This window comes from Odocoileus virginianus, chromosome 20, assembly GCF_023699985.2.
Source record: "Odocoileus virginianus isolate 20LAN1187 ecotype Illinois chromosome 20, Ovbor_1.2, whole genome shotgun sequence".
In the NCBI taxonomy this organism is placed as follows: Eukaryota; Metazoa; Chordata; class Mammalia; order Artiodactyla; family Cervidae; genus Odocoileus; species Odocoileus virginianus.
Genome location: NC_069693.1, coordinates 12142831 through 12163663, shown reverse-complemented (window position 1 = coordinate 12163663; position 20833 = coordinate 12142831). Strand labels below are relative to the sequence as shown.

At 52.0% G+C, this 20833-nt stretch overlaps 1 protein-coding gene across 1 annotated transcript in view; it reads right to left on the bottom strand.

Moving 5' to 3' along the window:
- FCGBP (Fc gamma binding protein) overlaps positions 1 to 18757 on the bottom strand; it is a 41223-nt gene extending 22466 nt beyond the window's left edge. Inside the window, exons 1-7 of the mRNA XM_070450881.1 lie at positions 18679 to 18757; positions 15997 to 17244; positions 13494 to 13840; positions 8561 to 9131; positions 5978 to 6582; positions 2199 to 2766; positions 835 to 1427 (exon numbers count right to left, since the gene is read on the bottom strand). Of these exons, the coding sequence (XP_070306982.1) occupies positions 835 to 1427; positions 2199 to 2766; positions 5978 to 6582; positions 8561 to 9131; positions 13494 to 13840; positions 15997 to 17244; positions 18679 to 18733 (3987 nt within the window). The 5' untranslated portion in view covers positions 18734 to 18757. The remainder of the gene's footprint in view (positions 1 to 834; positions 1428 to 2198; positions 2767 to 5977; positions 6583 to 8560; positions 9132 to 13493; positions 13841 to 15996; positions 17245 to 18678) is intronic.
- Between the last annotated feature and the right edge of the window lie 2076 nt (positions 18758 to 20833).

Genomic DNA, 20833 nt, shown 5'->3' with positions numbered 1-20833 from the left:
CCAGAAGCAGTGAGAGGAGGGGGAGGGTTCTCCCCCAGAACCCCTGGGGAGGGGTGTCTTGCCCACACTTTGATTTTGGACTTCTGGCCTCCACAGCTGTGAGAGAATAAATTTCTGTTGTTTTAAGCCGCCAAGGTGGTGGTGAGTTGTTACAGCAGTCTCAGGAAATGAATACAGGTCTCAATAGAGTCTCTTATGACAGCAGAGACCAGGAGGGAGGGGCAGGTGGAGGGGAAGGTGGAGTGGAAGGGAGGAGGGGGTTGGGGGGATGTCCGGAGGGGATAATCAAGGGTCAGGGAGGGCTCCCACAGCGGTTCAGTGGTAAAGAATCCGCCTTCCAATGCATGGGACACGGGTTCAATCCCTGGTCCGAGAAGACCCCAAGCCCGTGTGCTGCAACTACTGAGCCTGTGCTCTGGAGCCTGGGAGTCACTACTGAAGCCCTGCACCCTGGAGCCCGTGCTCCTGAACAAGAGAAGCCACAGCAATGAGAGGCCGAGCTCTACAAGAAGAGTGCCCCCACTTGCCGCAACTAGAGAGACTGTGGACAGCCAGGAAGACTCAGCACAGTTATAACTGAACAAATTTTTTAAAAAAGGGCAAGGAGAGGGAGACTGAGCCACATGGGAGAAGGCCCAGGTCCCCAAGCTCTCCGCCCTCCTTGGTTCCCCACTGTAGGCTCTGACTGGCGCCTCCTCTTCTGGGGGACCCAATGCCCTCCACATCTATTCAGAGCTCTGTGCCCCCCGCCCCTCAGCTGAGATCTGTGCACGCCCCGCGCACAGACGCCCTCTGCCGAAGACCCCTCCCCTTCACCTTCTGGGCTGTTCTCACCGTGACTTTCCACTGATTCTGCTCCAGCCGCAGGGTGAAGTTGGCCACCTGGACGGTGATCGCCTTGGTCACACTGACTTTCCCGTTGCCCCAGGCCACATTCTCCTGCAGGACGGCAAACTGGGGCAGGCCAGGCTGAGTCCCACAGGTCTGAGCCAGCACGTACACACAGGTGCCCATGAAGTCAAAGCGTTGGCCGTCGAAGGTAGTGTAATGGGGGTCTCCCGATGCCTGGCAGGTGGTAGAGCCCACAGCCACGCAGCCCAGGACACCATTGGACGGCTGGCAGGCCTCGTGAGGGCCACAGCTGGACGGCACGCAGGACACCAGCCCGCCCTCCTCACAGTAGCAGAGGGAATCGCACTCGGGTCCCGGGTAGAAGGTCTGTTCAGGAGGGTAGTAGGCGCCCTGGTACACGCAGCCGCAGGAGGCCACCGGCACGCAGGACTCGCCGTTGAGCACGAAGCCCTCGTCACACACGCAGCCCTCTTTGCATTCGAAGCCGCAGCCCCCAGGCACCGGGAGGTCTCCGCAGGACAGCGGGCAGCCATAGGAGCAGTCCTCGTAGTGACTGTGAGATGGGCAGCTCAGCGCTGCGGGGAAAGGGGCCGTCAGGACGACGCAGCCGTGCTCCCCGGGGACACTGAAGACCCCCCCCCCCCGACACACACACGTGCACGCCCATATGCACACACACACGCACACGTATAAGCGGTCCAGCGGCAAGGAGCCCCTCGGTTCAGTGGGGCCCAGGAAACATTGCATCACAGTTAATCTAATCCTGATAATTAAGATTCTATTCCAACTTAACTGTGGTCTGGGGTCATCTGTACTGTCTTTAATGACCTTATTCAAGTTGGTAGCAAGCTGTGGATCTGTGATATATATTTTAACATACATAGGCATGTGTCTCTATAATCTATGCAGTGTATTTGTGAATGCGGAATTTTTAGCTTCTTTGTTCTATAGCAGTAATGTAGTACCAGTGGTAGTAGGAGTAATTCTATGGAAATTAAAATAGTTGCCCAGAGTGGTAAAGAAAACAATGAAAAAGAATCCCCATTTCTCGCTCCAAACTCACCACCCCAGATTATAAAACAGGGGGTCTCCACAAAAACAAAAAACCCTGAAACTGAACCCAATCAAGTCTCTCTGTACCATCCAATACAAGAGCCACACATGGCCCATTTAAATGTAAGTTAGTGACAATGAAAGTAAAAACCTCTGTTTCCTCATCTGTTAAATGGGTATAACCACACCCCTACCTCACAGAGCTGTTATAAGAATTAAGTGACTTAATGCTATCTAGACATTAATGAACATACATAAGGCCGAGCCCCCCAGCTGTCACTCTCGGTACTCACGGCACAGTTCCTCACTCCTCCAGGGGTGCACGGTGACCTCGGCAGCCTGGCACGCGTCAGCATAGGCCGCCAGAGCGTCACACAGAGGCCCGGACTGGCCCGGCAGGAGGCAGCGGTCATAGACACAGTCGCGCACAGCGCCCTGTGGGTCCAGCGTTTGGTGGCACTCCCGGAAGGGACCACTGGGGTCGGCGAGGATCCCACACTCCTTCTTGCTCTGCAGCTGCTCAGCCACCAGGGCGTCCAGCGTGGGACAGTCCCCTGGCTCGGCCGCTCCGCAGCCCGGCCTCGTTTCCTCCTGCCAGCTATTTCCGAAGGCCAGTGCGTTGGCAGCTTGGCCTCCACCCTTCAGAGCTAAGTCGTCAGATGGGTCCTCATTGAAGTTCCCGCAGAGCCCGCACAGGGCCCCAGCGTAGCTGGTGGGCGCCTTGACGGTCACATGGGCGTTCCAGTCGTAGGTGACTGTCAGGCCAAAGTCCGTGCGGATGACAGCATTTTGGCCCTGGCGGAACATCTGCACCTGCCCATCTGCCGCCTGGAAGGGCAGGTACTGAAGGATATCGTCCACCTGGGGAGAGATGGGAGAAGACCAAGAGGTCAGGGTAGCCGAGGCTCTGTGGCCCTCCCTTCACTCACTCAGCTCTGGCTCTTCTGGGCTCCTTGCTATTCTCCTGATGCCCCTCAGGGCCTCTGCACTTGGTACTCCCCTCTACCTGGCACACCATCCACCTCCCCGTCCATGGGGTTCTCCGGGCAAGAATACTGGAGTGGGTTGCCATTCCCTTTTCCAGGGGATCTTCCCATCCCGAGGACCCAACTCACATCTCCTGCATTGACAGGCAGATTCTTTACCACTGAGAAGCCACCATTTTTCCACTACATTTATGATTATTGTTTTATTATAAACAGTACAAATGATGAGCCAGATAAACAGGAATATTGGGTCCCAAGCATAAGAGCTTCTATCCCCTGGGTCAGGGTGCACCTCCTTCCCAGGTATCTACGCTGCTTGTTCACCAACCAGGAAGCTCTCATTGTTCAGAGTTTTTATGGAGGTTACATTACGTAGGCAGGGTTGATGAAGTCATCTGCCACTTGCTTAAGCTCAGTCTCCAGCTTCTGTCTCCCCACTGGAGGCCCGGTGGGGACTGAAAGTTCCAACCCTCAGTCACCTTGGTTTTCCTGACAGGCAACTGAGCCTTCATTCTGAAGCTACGTAGGGACCTGCCCTGAATCACCTAATTAGCATAAACTCTGGTGTGGTTGAAAGAGGCACTTCCTGACAAAGGTGCTGGTGTTTTTGATAGTCGCCCAGTTCTCCTAGTTTAGTCTAACTCAGGGGTTTTTCACTTTGCCAAAAACACCACCTACCACTTTTCTCCTGGCTGCTTCCCTTCCATGCTTTAGGACTTGGCTTACATCTAAGCCCCTTCCCTAGAACGTCCTGCTTAACTTTGGCTCCTTGGGCCGGCACCACCTCCCACCTCCCTCACTCAGCTCCCTGCTGTCTCCCAGAGCATATCAAATGCACCCCCATCCCTGGGCCTTTGCACTTGCTGTGACCTCTCCCTGGGATACCTGGGATACCACCCATCACTCTTTATTTAGCCACCTCTACTTCACCTTCTAGGCGTCAGCCTTGATCCAAACTTCTTACAATGAATGGCCTAAAAGGCCATAGTGTGGTGGCATGCAGGTTCTTAGTTGAAGCATGAAAGATCTGTTTCCCTGACCAGGGACTAAACCCAGGCCCCCTGCATTGGAAGCATGGAGCCTTAACTACTGGACCACGAGGGAAGTCTGCATGAAAGCATTTTGACAGTCTCCTGAACTCACAAGCTCAGCCCAGCCTCAGGGCCTTTGCACTTAACTGTACACTATGCTTGCTACATACCTACTCTCTCCCACATCCTCATTCTTGGTCTGGCTGCCTGCCCATTATCCTTCACATCTCAGTTTAAAATCAAGTCCTCTACCCACCAGGCCCTGCTTGCCCCCTCTTTTCTGATCTCATCTCCCACCAACCTCCCTACCCTATCTCTCCAGCCTCCCTCTCTCAGGTGCAGACTCTGGCTCCCTGCTGTTCTTCAGCTCAGTCCAGCCTCAGCCTTGGCACCTGTTGTTCCCTCTGCCTGGCAACCACCACTCTTCACCTGGTGGCTTCTTCCTCATCCTTCAGGTTTCAGATTAAATCAGAAACCTCCATCATAACCATCCCCGACATCACCCCCTACCTCGCCCTCCTCTCCCTCTTCCCATTCCAGCCCCGCTGGCCTCCCTGCTGTCCCTCTACCCCTCATGTTTGTTCCTGCCTCAGAGCCTTTGCAATTGCTGTTCCTTCTCCCTGGAACACTCTTCCATCCACTTCCCTCCCTGCCTGTTCCATCTGTTTATTCAGAAAAAGCAATAGAATGTAGAGGTTAAGAGTATGGACTCTGGTGCCAAACAGCCCGGCTTCAAATCCTGACTCTGCCACTCATTAGCTGTGTGACTTGAATAGGTGACTTAACTTCTCTGTGCCTCAGTTTTCTCCTCTAACAACACTAGCTATCTCACAGTGTTGTTACAGAGGTTAATAAGTGAGTTACTGTACATCAAGCATTTAACACATAGAAGTAAATTATCCCCAAGTGGCTCAGTGATAAAGAATCTGCCTGCCAATGCAAGAGTCATAAGAGATGCAGGTTAGATCCCTGGGTCAGAAGACCCCCTGGAGAAGGAAGTAGCAACCCACTCCAGTATTCCTGCTTGGGAAATCCTGTGGACAGAGGAGACTGGTGGGCTATAGTCTACGAGGTCGCAAAGAGTCGGACACAACTGAGTGAGTGTAATGCATGCATATCTCTATCTGTCTATATATATGTATACATATTGGCTATTATTGTTCAAGACTCAGCTTAAATGTCATCTCAGATAAATGAGAATATAAATATTCATAATTATGCCTTCTGTTTAGCTACAATTTCTCTATTTCAAACACTAGGCTTTGTGGGCAGAATTTCCTTTACTCTAAGGCTGTTCTGAGGATTACAGATTAAGGTCTATAAAGGGTTTAGTGCAGTGTCTGGCACATGGAACACTCTCTTGGTTTTCCATTTCCAATTCATTCTCCTCCCTAAGGCAGGGGCTACTGCTTCAAACTGCTCAATAATAATTATCAACTATCACTGTAAATCTTAAGAAATCCTACTTCTCAATTTTTATCTTTTTTAAAGAGAAAAACCAATGGTTCTTGACTTCTGCACTGGGTGGTTGTCTCTTTAAGAACCCTTTGTCCAGAAACCTATGACCTGTGGGCCCATTTGTAAGCAGCCCCCACACCTTGCAACCCCTCCTCGCCAACACACTTTTTGTTCTGGACCTTTCAGGTCACCTTACTATCTGAATATCAATTGTCCTCCAGAGAATGCCCAAATCTTTACCTTTGGAGGGTTCATACCAATAAAACATTAAGTCAACATTTACTGAATACTTGTTGGGTGCCAACGCCTCTTTTAAACATTCTGCAAATAACAACTGGACAAATATCCACAAACACCTTATACAGCGACAGCCACTGGGGAGGCACCATCTTATTATCCCATTTGTCAAAGGACAAAACAGAGGCTCCAAGAGACAAAGACACAGCCAGGAAGAGGCAGCACTGCCCAGCTTGGAGGCAGGGGCAGGCCTAACTACTGACCACCAGGTCTTCTAACAGACCCCCATCCTCCACCAGACCCATCCTCTTTAAGAGGGATTCCGGCCCCTCCACCCCGCTTCGGGCGCCCCTCGCTCACCAGCACTCGGCCAGGGTACTCCCGGCGCACCGCCACCTTCACGCCGAGGGCCTCGACCCGCACGGCGCGCGTGTAGCTCACGGTCTGGCTACCCCGATGCTCGTTTTCCACCAGCACCCGGAAGGTGTGTAGCCCTGAGGCCTGGCCGCATGAGCCGGCCAGCAGGTATGTGCAGGTGCCCATGAAGTCGAAGCGTCGGCCATCGAAGCTCACGTAGTGCGGGTCCCCGGACCCCTCGCAGGTTCCGAAGCGGTTGGGATAACAGCCCTGGAGGCCATTCTGGACGAGGCAGCGCTCGCCCTTCGGGCAGCCCTGCGTGTCGGCGCAGCGCACCTGGCCGGTGGTGGCGTCGCAGGTGCAGCGCCTCTGGCAAGTGTCGTCGGCCCACACCTCCTGGCCCGGCGCGAGCGGGCGGCCCTCGTAGGTGCAGCCGCAGGACGAAGCCGCCACGCAGGCGCCGCCGCTCTGCACGAAGCCATCGAGGCACACGCAGCCCTCCACGCACTGGCGAGCCGAGCAGTTGGACGGCGCCGCGTCGGCGTTGCAGGAGGCTTGGCAGGCCGGGGCGCAGAGCTCGTAGCGGCTGTTGGCTGGGCAGGACAGGGCTGCGGGGACATGGGAGGGTGAGTCAGGCCTGTGGGAACGTACCAGGTCCTCCTTTCCCAAGCCACTGCGTACCCACGGCTCCCCATCTTAGTTAATGGCATGCCCATCCTTCTTGGGGGGGCAGGCCCCAAACCTGAGATACTCCCTCTCCTTTATCCGCTGAACAACCAAGTTGTCCACAAATCCTGTGAGCTCCATCTTCAGGAGCAATCGGGAATCTGACCTTTCTCCTTGCACCACCGTCCCCACCCTGGTCCCGTCCGCTCCAGCGGCCTCCTGCCTGGTCTCCTGCCTGGCCTCCCGGCTGCTCCCATCCTACATCTCATTCTGTTCCTCACCTGCAGCCAGAGGGATCTGTGAACACTTGAGTCCCTCTCCTGCTCACAGCCTTCTGCTTGCTCCGTCTTGCTCAGGTTAAAAGCCAGAGTCCTCCTATTGGCCCATGAGGCTCCCCAGGTTCCACAGTCTGCTCCCCCTCACCTCCTTGTCCTCATCTCCTCCTTTCAGTCAGCCTCTGGCTCTCTCCACCCCCACACGGTGGCCTCCTCTCTGGTCCTCACACTCCCCCCTCTCCTTTTCCCCTCTGCCTGTACTGTATTAGCCTTTCCTCATTGAAGGCATGCAGTTAAGAGAAGGTTCCTGGAACCCAGATGGCCTGGGTTCAAATCCCAGTTCTCCCCTTCTTAGATGTGTGATTATGAGCAAACACCGCCAACCTCTCTGTGCCTCAGTTTCCCCATCAGTAGAATGGGATAATAATAGTCTCCTCTATGTAGAGACACCCCATGCAGAGTGTCATTGCTAACTCACTCTGTTGCCTAAACCTGGTCTCTGCTCCAAAGGCACCCCTCACAAAGGTCTTCCCTGATCCCTCTCCTCCTGAGCCTCCCATTTACTCTGATCCCATGAACTCTGTTTCTTTGCTCTCTGATGATATTCCACGGTTTACAGCTTACTGTCTGTCTCCCCTGCTAGGACTATAAATTCTGTGAGAGTGGGGACCTGATCTGTCTCAAACATGGTGGAATCTCCAGCACCAAGGACAGGGCCTGGGGGCACAAGAGATGCCCAGGAAATGCTGTGAAAACTAATGGCGAGATAAATGAATGCACTGGTTCCTCTTTTGCACCAGGCATTGGGAAACTCAGTGGTGGTGGTTGTGATGCTATGGTGGTGGTGTTTACTGGGCAGTGAGGACACAGCAGTGACCAAGACAAACCCCAAATGGCCCCAGTGTCTCCCTCAGACTTACGCCTCTCCGGAGTCCCTGTCTCAGGTCCTGAACCTGGAAGGCTTCTCCTCCTTCCTGCCCTAGGCTTTCTGCCTCCTGAACATTTCTCTGGGAGCCTCACAATGGCAGAGACAGGTGTGTGTTGGTCCCCACATGCCCATCACCAACACAGGGGTGGGGCCAGATAGGGGTTTAAGGGATGCATGAATGAGTGGATGAATATATAAGTGAATGAATGATTCAGTGAATGGATACCTGGCTATGGAGCTTGGACTTTACCCAGAAGATGCCGGGGAGTCATGGAAGGGTTATAAGTGAAGATATTCACATGTCTGCTTTGGGACACCTCATGCCAAGCATTTGCACATGTCCTTCTCTCAGCTTGGAGCCCATTTCTTGCTCCCTGCTTTTCCATCTAGTTCTAATCCCTTCTACAGGCTTCAGATTGGGCATCCCTTTCTCTAGGAGATCATCCTTCACCCCACAGGCTGAGTCAGGAAGCTTCTCTGGTCTCACATAGCCCCTCTGAACTTCCCTCATCCCAGCCCTGACCACTCAGGATCATCACTGTCTAGTGAGACATCTGCTTCAACTTCAGGCTCACTGTGGGCAAGTCTGACCATCTTGGCCATTGCTGTGTCCCCGGCATCGTCCAGTTCCAGGCTGAACCACAGTCAATGCTCAAATGCAGGGGACACCCCTGCCTCCTACCACATGCTCCCAGCCCCCACCAGGGTATCACTCACGGCAGTTGGCTGACAACCTCCAGTTCCCGACAGAGATGCCAAGCTCCAGACAGGCCTGGGCATAAGCACTGAGGCCACGGCACAGGCTGGCTCGGTCCCCATTGACCACACACAGGTCATACACACATTCCTTCAGGAAGGGCTGGGGGTCCAGGGCCTCGTGACAGACAGCAAAGGGGCCGTTGAGCTGGGTCAGCATGCCACAGAAACGACTGGCCTCATACTGCTGGGTCTGGTCTGGGGTGCAAGCAGGACAGTTTTCCTGGCAGCCATCCTCACAGAGGTAGTCCCCATCATCCAGCTTCCAGCTGCTGGCAAACTCCACAGCATTGGGAGCCTGCTCCAAGTTAGGTGTAAGGAAGTCATCAGTGGGGTCACCATTATAGTTGCCACACAGTCCGAACACCTGGCCCTGGAAGTGCACGGGCAGGCTGAGTGCCAGCTGGGCATCCCAGTCATAGCTGACCACCAACCCGAAATCTAGCTCCACCACAGCCCGTGTTCCGCTCTGGTACACTCGCAGGCGTCCCCCATTCAGGGAGGCAGGCAGGCGTGAGCGCTGGTTGTCAATCTGCAGAGGGAACGAGGAGAGGAGGATCAGGTCCCTGTGTGGCTGGCCTTCAGCCCCTCATCTCCTCCCACGCATGTCCCTCTTCTAGCCATGTGGGGATTCCTCCCTCCTGTTAGTGCCACCCATCAAGCTTCAGGATGTTTGCTCCTGCCTTTTCCTTGGCCCAAAACGTTCTTTTCCTAGAAATACACATGGCTCACTCCCTTGCCTCTTACAAAGACTTTGCTCAAATGTCACTATCTCAGGGGGGCCATCCCTGACCACCCCATTTTATGTGGCAACTCCTCCCTGGTTCCCCTTCCCATTCTCTGCTCTATTTTTTCCCTCTAGTGTCTAACTTTCTAAAATGCCATCTGCAACAACTATCTGATGCTTATTGCTGCTTACTCACTAAGTCATGTCCAACTCATTGCAACCCCATGGACTGTAGCCTACCAGACTCCTCTGTCCATGGGATTTCCCAGGCAAGAATACTGGAGTGGGTTGCCATTTCCTCCTCCAGGGGATCTTCCCAACCCAGGGATCGAACTCACATCTCCTGCCTTTGCAGGCGAGTTTTCTACCACTGAGCCACCGGAGAAGCGCTAATCTGATGTTTATTGTCTCTAATTTGACTAGACTGTCAGCTCCACAGGACAGGGGTTTTGGTCTCTTTCAATCACTGCTTCATCTCCAGATACTAGAACAGTACCTAGCAGAGTAGCAGGCGCTCAGTAAATGAATTAGGCACTGCTGTATTAAATAAACATTCACTGGGCACTGACTCTGGACTTGGCCCTGGCCTGGGAGAACCCTGGAGATACATTGATGACCAGATCCCATTCCACTGGGGGAGACGGACCTGTCACTAGATAGTGACAGATCAGAGTGATCAGGGCTGGGACGATGGAGGAATAAGAGGCTACAGGAGCCTAGAAGAAGGACCAGACCTAAATTTTCAGGTCAGGAGAGGCTTCCTGGAGGAAGGGACACTGAACTGAGCTGTAAAGGACCAGGGAGAGAGAGAGCCACAAAAACCAGGAGGGAGAGAGGTGTTTCTTTGCAAATGTCCTTAGTGGAGACAGAGAGTCCAGCTGGGAGATAAGGAGTGTATTCTCTCTGTCCCCAGGACCATTTTCCTCTGAGCATCTCTTTCTGATTCTTTCTTCACACAGTCTTGTCTTAGCTAAGTAGATGGAGTATAAAAAAAAAGAGTAACAGACAGCACAGCATGAGTAAGGTCAAAGGTAAGACATCATTCATTCAGTCAGCAATGCCTCCCTGAGGCTTCCCATGTGTCCAAGTCTATGTCAGGCAGTGGTTGAGACAGCCCACATTCACAGGCTTTCAGTCCAGGGACCACTGTCCAAATCCATCTCTTGCCTAAGACCAGGGGTATTTATTTTTACATGACGCAATTAGTATTTGTTCAGTACAGAAGACTTAAAAATTCACATGATCAAAAATGAGAAAAGAGAAAACCACCTATATTGCTACAGACACACACACATGTATTTATGCATCATGCAAGTTTCTTTTTCTACCTTTAAATACATTTTTTAAAAATAACGAGCCCATGCTGAAGTCACCATTTCATGAACCCCTATCGTCTCTAAAATAGTCTTGTGGGCATCCTAGCATCATTCTACCTGTAACGCTAAATCTTTGCTAAGTCACTGACCTCTGTAAGGATCTGACAAAGTAATAGTTCATCTCTCTGAAAAACTACACAGCATATGCAAGATCCTGGACATAAGTTCAAGGGATCTGAGGTCCCCCTGAGTTTGGGCTCAACCTATCTAGACCTCAAAAACACCTGCTTTAATCTACATGCTTATTGATCTCACAGATTCACCTGCACACTCACAAGACGAGAGAAGTACAAGAATATTCATGGGGACTTCCTGGCTGTCCAGTGGTTAAAAATCCATACTTCTAATGCAGAGTGTGCAAGTTTGATCCCTGACTGGGGAACTAAGACCCCACATGCCTCTCAGTCAAATAAATAAATTTTATAAAAGAGATCTCCATTAAAAACTATAACTTAAAAAAAGGAATATTCAGGGCAATACTGCTCGCCATCATGAACACAGCATCCAATCACAGGGGCCTGAGCTAAAGGAACCACGACGCATTCAGCCAATGGCAGGCTGTGCAGCTATAGAAAGGAAAGAGGAGGCTCCCTCCCCACTGATAAGGAAACAGCTCCAGAATGCACTGTTCAGGGCAAAAAGTCAAGTGCAGAACAGAGCCCACGTACAGTACTGTTTGCCAACAAAGGGGAGAGGTAAGAATGTATGTCTATATTTACTTGTATTGGCATAAAGAAACCCTAGATGAACACTCAAGAAATCAGTAAAAGTCGTTACCTGTGGGGAGCCGGGGAAAGCAGGTGGAGATGGGGGTAAAAGCAGGATCTTTCGCAACGTGCCTTCTTGTTTTGAGCTGTGAATGCTTTATCTATTAAAAAATTAATTGCAGCAACAGGGAAGAACCTTGAAACTATTATGCTGAGCTTAAAGAAGCCTTCCACAAAAGGCTTCTTGCACTGGCTGATTCCGTTACTATGAAGTTCTTGAACCAGCAAAAGTAACCACTGGTGGAGAAATTTAGAACTGCGATTGCCTCTATGGGTGGATTGGCCATTGTTTGAGAAGGGATGTGAGGGATTTTTTCAGAAGGATGAAAACATTTTATACCTTGACAGAGCTTAGACTTGCACATTTATCAAAACTCAGTGAACTGTCCACTTAAGATTCGTGGATTTCATTATGTTTAAATTTTATCTCAAAAGTAAACAGAAATGTAAACATATTATATTCTAGTTAGTGGTATACATGTTGAAATCTCTAGGGATGAAGTGTGTTGATGTCTAGAACTTACTTTCAAGTGCAAAAGAACAGATTTGAGTCAGTTGTAGTGAGGTAGATGAACCTGGAGCCTGTTATACAGAGTGAAGAAAGTCAAGAAAAACAAATATAACATATTAAAGCATATATATGGAATCTGGAGAAACATTGCCGATGAACCTAATTGCAGTGAAGTAATGGAGATAACAGACACAGAGAACAGACTTATGGGCACAGTGGGGGAAGGAGAGGGTGGGATCAATTGAGAAAGTGGCATTGACATATATACACTACCAGAGGCCAAGCAGATAGCTAGTGAGAAGCTGCTGCATAGTGCAGGGAGCCCAGCTTGGTGCTCTGTGATGACCTAGAGGGGTGGGATTGTGGGGGCAGTGGTGAGAGGCTCGAGAGGGAGGGGTTATATATGTAAATGTCCATGTACATATACATAGACATATAGTTTTGACTGATTTACCATGTTGTACAGCAGAAACCAACACAACATTGTAAAGCAATTATCCTTCAATTAAAAATAACTTAAAAATTAAGTGGCTAAAAAAGAGGGACTGTTGAGTGGACAGAGGAATAGGCAGATGATAGATATGTGATGAACTAAGAAGAGTAAAATGTTTCGAATCTAGGCAACTGGCAAATGAGTGTTCACTGTACAACGATTTCAATCTTTCTGGATGTTTAAACATATTCATAGCAATATAGTAGGAAAAAAATCACTACTCATTTATTTTCCTATTATTAGATTGCTGTTATTTATATTGGCTGAGTAGCGATCCATTTACCAGAGGCAGAATAGCCTAGAGGTTAAGATGGAGGCTTGGGAGCCACCCTGCTGGTGTTCCCAGCTCCATGTCTTACTAGCCCGAAGCCCTTGAGTAGTCATTCATTGCTCTGGATCTCAGTTTCCTCATCAAAAAGTGTTAATAGTGCCTATCTCCATAGATAGCTATTAGCATTAAATGCATTAATACAATAGAAAGTGGGAAGAAACAAACCCAGCACATAGTGAAGTGAAGTCACTCAGTCGTATCCAACTCTTCACGACCCCGTGGACTGCAGCCCACCAGGCTCCTCTGCCCATGCTATTTTCCAGGCAAGAGTACTGGAGTGGGTTGCCATTACTTTCTCTGTACATAGTAGGTACTCACTAAAATTTTAGTGTTTGGTCACTTAAGAAATTCCCATTGTTTGGATATTTGTCTTCTTTCTCTCCCCCACCCTCACTGCCTTCTTGATATAATAATATAAACACATTGGCATAAACCTGTTTTTCTAACCATATCTCTGAGCATTCTTAAAATTTTTAGAAATCGAATTGCTGAACAAAAGGAGTTTAAGGTTCTGCCACTGATTTTCAAATCCCCCTGCCCCAGCCCCCACGCCCTTGGCCCACTTCTCTGCACCCTCCACCCCATGGCCTAGCTTGGGTCTGGGGACTGACACCCAGACATTGCCTCCTCCATCTGACTGGCAGGTGGCTCCTGGGTATTAAACTCTGATGCCTCCTTGGGATCCTTACCCGGGCGAAGCCAACTTCCCCGCGGGCCAGTGACACCGCGTGGCTGTAGGCGCGCACAGTCACCAAGCCCACATAAGAGACACGGCGGCTGCCTCGGTGCTCGTTCTTGGCATCGACGCTGAAGGCAGGCAGGCTGGTGTCCTCACTGTTCAGCTCCACCAGTGAGTACAAGCACGTGCCCATCATGTCGTAGTAGCGGCCGTCGAAGGTGGTGTAATGGGGGTCACCCTGGGCACGGCAGGTAGCCACAGAGGCCACGCACCTGGCCTGCCCATTTACCACCTTGCAGAGCTGCCTGGCAGCGCACTGCTTGCCTTCACAGGGGGTCTTCTCCAGAGTCCGCTGGGCTGCGGAGGGAAGGGGGATGGCCACAGAGAAAGAATCAGGAGTGTCCACCCAAGTGGGAATCCTGGAGCTCTCCCACCCTGGGGAGTTTGAGTGGTAGACTCCCAGCCACCCATTTGAGAAGTAGGGAGACTGAAGTCTGGAATCTCACAGGGAGAGAGCGGCTGAGGCTTGATTGTTCCTAGGTTTGGTCGTTCCCCAGTTTAATATGGCTCAGCCCCGAGGAACTGGAAGGTGGTGAAGAACCTCGGGCAGGAACAATCACGGAAAGGCCTTCATTTCTGCTTTTTCTCTCTGTTTCCCCCCTCTCCTCTACCTTCCCACTCAGGGTAAAAGGCTAAGGGATCCTTTTTTAAATATACAAAGTGGGACTTCCCTGGTGGTCCAGTGGTTAAGACTCCATCCTTCCAAGGCAGGGGGCTCAGGTTTGATCCCTGGTCGGGGAACTAAAGTCCCACTTGCTGTGCGGTGTGGCCAAAAAATAAAAATAAAATAAAGATAGAAAATGGAAAACAGAGACTGTTCAACAGAATGGAAATTGCAGAGTTCGAATCTTGGCGAAACTAATTAACTGTGTGACGCTAGAAAGTAATTTAAAACTCTCTGTGCCTCAGTTTCCTCACTTGTGACATGGGGGGATAGTAATACCTTCTTCACAGGGACAGCTGGGGAGGGGAGAGTGGCCAGGTTTAAATAAGCTAAAACATAAGTTAGGGTTTGGAACTGATCCCAGGTGTTAATGAGGCTATTATCTGTTATAAACATTCACCTATCTTTTCCCCATTACTAGTCAAGCTCAAAGTGGCCTTTTGCAGTTGAGTGGCTTCCATGCCCTGGAGGGTGGACAGGAGTGCTGGGAACTCGTGTCTAGGATCCTTGCTTCGGGATGGGGGCCCACACAGGAAGAAACAGCTCTTCCCCCCTTCCCCCTGGTCTTCAAAAGCTCATGCCTTCTGTCTGCTCATAATAATGGCTCACCCTTACGTAGCCCTGCTCACTACCTGATAACCCCCCAAAGGCTCCACAAATGTTAACTTATTGCACTGTCACTTCACAGTCCCATGAGGGGTGCAGCATTCTTCCCATTTTTCAGATGTGGAAACAGGTCCACAGAGGTGAAGTCACAAGCCCCAGGTCACACAGGCAGAGGTGGGATCTGAACCTGGGAAGTCTGGCTTCAGCATCCACGCCCTCAAACGCTGCACTGCCTGCTAAACTCCTCGACAGGCTGGGCTCCAAAGCACACACAGGGCTGGGTCCTAGAAATGAACTATGTTAACACATACAAGGCCCCTAGAGTGGTCCCTGGTATTTTGAGAAATACTCCCCCCACAGTATCCATCATTATTATATTAATACTTTTAGACCTCCTGAGTTTGGCATTCATATATGAGGTGTGTGTGTGAGGGAGGGAGTTAGTAACTGGTATAGTTGTAGCTTCCTAGAGGGGCTCAGTGGTGAAGAATCCATCTGCCAATGCAAGAGATGCAGGAGACAAGGGTTCAGTCCCTGGGTCAGGAAGATCCCCTGCAGGAGGAGAAAATGGCAACCCACTCCAGTATTCTTATCTGGAAAATCCCATGGATGGGAGAGACTGGCAGGTTACAGTCCATGGGGTTGCAAAGAGTCAGACATGACCGAGTGACTGAACACACACATAGATGTCTATCAGTTGCTAGAGTAACAAAATATTTCCAAGCTGGTTGGTAAGAAACTGCTGACCTGATCCTGCCCCATAAAGATCCCGTCCTCTTGGCACCCTGGCTCTCCCCAGGACTCTTTCCCTATCACCAGACCCCCCTCCCTCCACAAAAGCAATAGACCAAGGGCTGATGCCAGACACCCTGGGGGCTTCTAGGACCCTGCTGCAGAGCTGTGTCTGGTATCTCTGCAGACTGGGTGGGACCCTGGGTCGTGCCAGTTGCTAAGCATTTAGAGAATTGCTTCTGTGGTAGGGTGGGGGGAAGAGGACAGGGAGGGCCTGGGAAGGCTTAAGGAAAGGAAGGATGGCAGGGAGGATTCAGGTTAAGTGCGAGGCAGCCCAGCTGACCCAGAAACCACAGACGAGCACAGAGAGGATGGGAAAGGGGAAAAGGCAAGAGAGTCGGCAAAGGGGTTACCATCTGGACAGGGTCAGAGGTCATTTTTTGTCACTCACTCCGGCCACAGGCAGCTGCTGTCCCGAAGCTCACGTCCTGGTCTAGCCCAAAGGTGAGCAGCCCAAAGCTGGTAGTGGCCTCGGCCACATGGACACTGTCAGCTGTGCCAAAGTCCAATTCAGCATAGGAGAACTCACTGCCTGGCACAGCGGCCCAGGAGAGTTTGGCCCCGAGCCTCTGCCCATCCATGGTCAGCTCGTCAGCAGCCTTGGTTGGTGCCACCACCAGGGCCACACCCTTAGAGCCTGGCACGCTCCTCACCACGTAGGCAGGGCAGTAGGCCGCCACGTCTGGGATCAGGACCAGGTGGGGGTCATAGGTCTTTCCATCTTTGGTGGTACCCGCACCAAACATCAGGACTTGGATGCCCACATTTGCAGACAGGTAGAGTGGCCGGGACTGCTGGATCTCAAACTTTGCCACATTGCCTGCCTGGAGCCCCCGGGAGCCAGCGGTGCGCCCCAGGCGGTAGGTCAGCTTTGTGGCCTGGCTGGCCATGACGTAGACCACATCGTGCTGGCTGCGGGAGGACAGAGGGGGCACCACGTAGCGGGTGCCCCAGGCAGACGTGGGTAGCAGCTGCTCTACCACGTGGTTGCAGTTCGAGCTTTTCTGGGCACAGCTGTGACCGGAGAGGACAGCCACAGGGCTGCTGGCAGTGACCTTTGACCCCGAGAGGTTAGACGTGCCCTGTACCTGGGCCACTTGGTAGGGGTCCAGGCTCACATTCAGGACATGGCCCGCTGAGTAGGGCTTGTCCTTGAATGTCACCGACCCCTTCAGCTGTATACTGACAGAGGCCCCGGCTGCACCCGCCACCACAGCAAACTCCTTGAGGTTCTTGGACGAAGGACTGGAGGGCGTGAACACAAAGTATTCAGTGCCCAGGGCGCGGACAGGCCTCAGCAGTGTCACATCCGCCGTGTGGGGCTTAGCGTTTACCGCCTGCACCGAGATGGCACGGTCAGAGCAGACCACCACCGCATGCTGGAAGGTGTTGCTGCCGACCATCTCAGCCTTGGCGCTGATGTTGACCAAGACTGACTGCTCTGGCCTGACAGTGACCTTCTGTGTGGTGCCATCTGCCCGGCTGAGGATGGAGACTGAGGTGAGGCTGTCCGACAGACTGGAGAGGAGGAGGCAGAGATAGGCCTCGCTGTACCCGAGATTATAGTTCTGCAGGAAGGCCGTGAGGAATTCCTCACCCCCGCTGTTCTGGGGGTCCACTGAGGCCTCCTGGGTCAACCCTGGGGTGAGAAAATGCAGTCGTGGGTCTTGCTTTATCCAATCCCCCCTACCCCTGTCAGAGAAGCAGTCTCCTGCCCTGTGCCTGGCTCACAGGTTGGAATACTAACACGAGCTTCTGTTTTCTCTTTTCTCTCTCCTTTCCCCTTAGTCATGCAGCAGTCACCTACCAACCTTTCTGGCTTTTGCCTTCCAGAAGCCTGAACACTTCAGACAGGGCTCTCAGGCTCAAATGCTGATGGGGCCGAACAAGAGACATAAATGTGTGAGACAGAAGGGGCAGACTGTGTGGCTAGAGCATTCATACGCCATACACATTGCTACTGGCTTTAATCTGTTGTGATTATAATGTCTTATAGGTTCTCCCTTAAAAATGTCAGATCTTACCATTTTTCAAGAGACATTAGAGAGTTGAATTTCCGTGTGAAATCTCCAATCCAAAATTGTTTTAAGTAAGCAGTATCGGGACGTCCCTGGTGGCTAAGACTCTGAGCTTCCAGTTCACGGAGCCTGGGTTCAATCCCTGGTCAGAGAACTAGATTCCATATGCTGGAACTAAAAGTTCAAGTGCTGCAAGTAAAGATCCCACTTGCTGCAACTAAGACCCGGTGTAGCCAAACAAATAGATGAAACAAATATTGCACTGTGGGGCCCAACCTCAGGTGCCAGTTTGTGATTTCTGTCTTCACAGGATGAAGCGTGTGTGTGAAGGTTAACAGGGGATTACGAGAGTATGGACAAAACGCTTCCTAGCAATAGAGAGGATTGGGCACTTTTCAACACCTCCATCAAGGAAGAGATCCTCCAGGGCTGAGAGGAGATGGGGAGAGGAAGAGATGTATCACTCTATGGGGTCTTGGAGAGAGCTGTGGGGGGTTATAGAGGGACTGTCTGCTGAATAAGGGGATCCGTGAAGAACACCCCAGTGTCCCGCAGGGCCAGGGGATCAGGGGGATGAATGTAACTAGAGCAACCTAAATAGACGTTGACTGGTAACCAGAGGGCCCAGATGTCCCATCTGTCCCCGCAGACTTTGGCTTTATGTAAGACTCTAGTCCTGGACAGAGCCTTAGAGAATCAGGCACCAAGCCCCCAGCCCCCCAAATGATGTTAGTGAAATTTTCCATCACCTCAACAGGATGAGGCTCTAAGTCAAAACTTGAGTTGAGCTGCAGAAAATCAAGAAAGCGGTTCTTACCTACTCGAATTTGGGGACTAAGGTTTTTACCTGCTTCCCTCCAGAACTGACAGAAGATAGGTGAATTCCACCACATTTCTCTGCCCGACTTAACGGGCCTCTCTCCCAATCTCAGCTAGCCTGAGGTCACATTGGGAGATGGGTTTGCAGAGGTGGCTCCAGTGAAGGGTGCTGACCCAGGCAGGCAGAATTCTTCAGTCTGGAACCAGGACATAGATGGGATTTCGGTCTAACTTACCCCACAGGAGGGTTGCTCCGGCCCAAAGCATCCACCAGCTCCGCAGGGAACCCATTTCTGCAGTGGGAGAAGAGAGGGGGGTCATGGGAGGCTGATGTGTCCCCCTGTCAGAGCACAAAAGTGCTTGTCTCTGGACAAGGGCTACCTGGACACCAGGAAGAATGAGATGGGCTGAGTCCAGGGGCCAACGTATGTATAAGGGGAGTTGGACATCTGGTGGGTCTGGGGGTTGGGCAGGGAGGGCACGACAGGAGTAGGATGGCGAATTGGATGTCCAGCGGGTCTGGTGGGTGGGTGGGATTGGGAGGCCTGGAGCCAGGGGCAAGGGTCGGGGACCTGATGTCCCACTTCTAAAGGTGACAAGGCCCCTCTCACCTGCAGGTTCCTGGAGCTGCGGGAATGGCCCCTGGGCTGGCCTATATAGTGGAGTCTCTTAATTCCTCAGGCCACACCCTGGGCCACCTGCCACGCAGATGGTGCCAATTTCCTGGAGGAGGCTGCTGACCCCAGGGTCAGCTGGAATGGGTGCCCTGGAGGCCTGCGAAGGGTGAGGGCAAGCCTGCATGCCTGATGCCTGAGAGGGGTGTGAGAACAGCTGGTAGCTGTGCCTAGGGAGTCTGCTAGAGACTTCAGTCCTGGAAGGGTGGTGTCCCCAAGAGAAACAGCTGGGGAGCAGAGTGCTGAGGGCCTGGACCTGGGCTCCCAGAGGGCAGGGAGCAGGAGCTGAAAGTGGCATTTGGTCCTGTTTGCTGGTTCAATGGATAGATTTTTTTTTTTTCCTTTTGCCTCCTTCCAGGAACAATAATGAAGGACTCACATCCGGGTCCCCAGTCCCCCAAAGCTTTTCTTTGGTCCCCAGCTATCCATATCCTGTTTCCAGCCACTTGAGGTGGGGGGTGAGGGGGGTCAGGTGTCAGGTGGGCAGGAATCTGAGCACCTGACCCAGGGCTGCAGAGTGGGACACAATACTTCCACCCCCAACCTCACAGGGTCTCCTGGATACCTAATCTGCAAGATGGGAACATCAGAAGTAGCTTCACTGGGCTTATTTATCTCCCAGAGGACACGCTGTAAACTCTCAAGGACTGTGGCGGGATGGGGGAGGCAGGCTCTTCTGGTGTGGCCCCAGGTGGGGAGCAGGTGGGCTGCAGGGGCTGGAGCTGTGTGCAAAGAAGGATGAAGGCCACTGTTTCCTGGTTCCACGTAGACACTGGGTTCGGCTTTCTGGAGAATTTGTTTTTTGGGAGGTGTTTTGTTTTGTTTTCCTTAGAAGGGACTAGCTGAACAAGTTTTGGGTAATGTGGTGCCCCCATCAACCCAAAATCTGCCTGGGATGGGAGATGGGGCTCTAGGTCACATCTAGGGGAGCAGAAGCAGACACAGATGAGAGGAGGTGTGGGTGTTCAGAGATGGAGTCTCTTCCTCCTGAGGGGCTGGCCTGACCCACGCCCTGCTCTCCTCCTCCCAGCCTCAGGACTCACTGTTTGCTGGGGAGTCTCCCCTGGGAACAGCAGCTGCAAAGCCTGGCTGTCCTCTCGGACAACACCCCAGCAGCTGCGGCCCCCAGGACTTCACCTCCCTTATCACAAGGCCTGGGCCTCCAGGCGGCCAGGGTGGGTGGGAGCTGTCATAGCCCCCACCCAGGGCAGGTTCCCAGAGGGAGAGATAAAGACTCAGAGTTGACTGGAACCCAAAGTCAACCAGGAAAATGAGGTGAGCAAACAAGAGACAGGATGAGAGCCAAAGATATCAAGAAACAGGTAGGGGTGAGAGGATGCATGGGGAATGAGAGCTCGTGTGGAGGCATTCCTGGGTCCTGAGGGAAAGGATTGGGAGGAGGGGTTGCTGCCAGTCCTGAGGAGGAAACAGCAATTTGCAAACAAAGATGTCAAAAAATCTTCTGTATCAGATAGACACCCCTCATTTAGCCTGAGACATCTAGAGAAATAAGGGGTGAGGGGCAGAGAATCAGAGTAAGACCCAAGGTGATTCTTCACATCAACCTCTAAGCCTTGAGGTCTCCCCTGGTTAACCCAGAGAGGAGCCTTCCCCCATCCAAATCCATGGCTGCATTCTGCAGAGTCCCCAGAAGTGGGGTGGTGGTGGAAAGTCCTCACAATTTAGTATTTGACACCCCTGGGAACTTCTCCCTCCT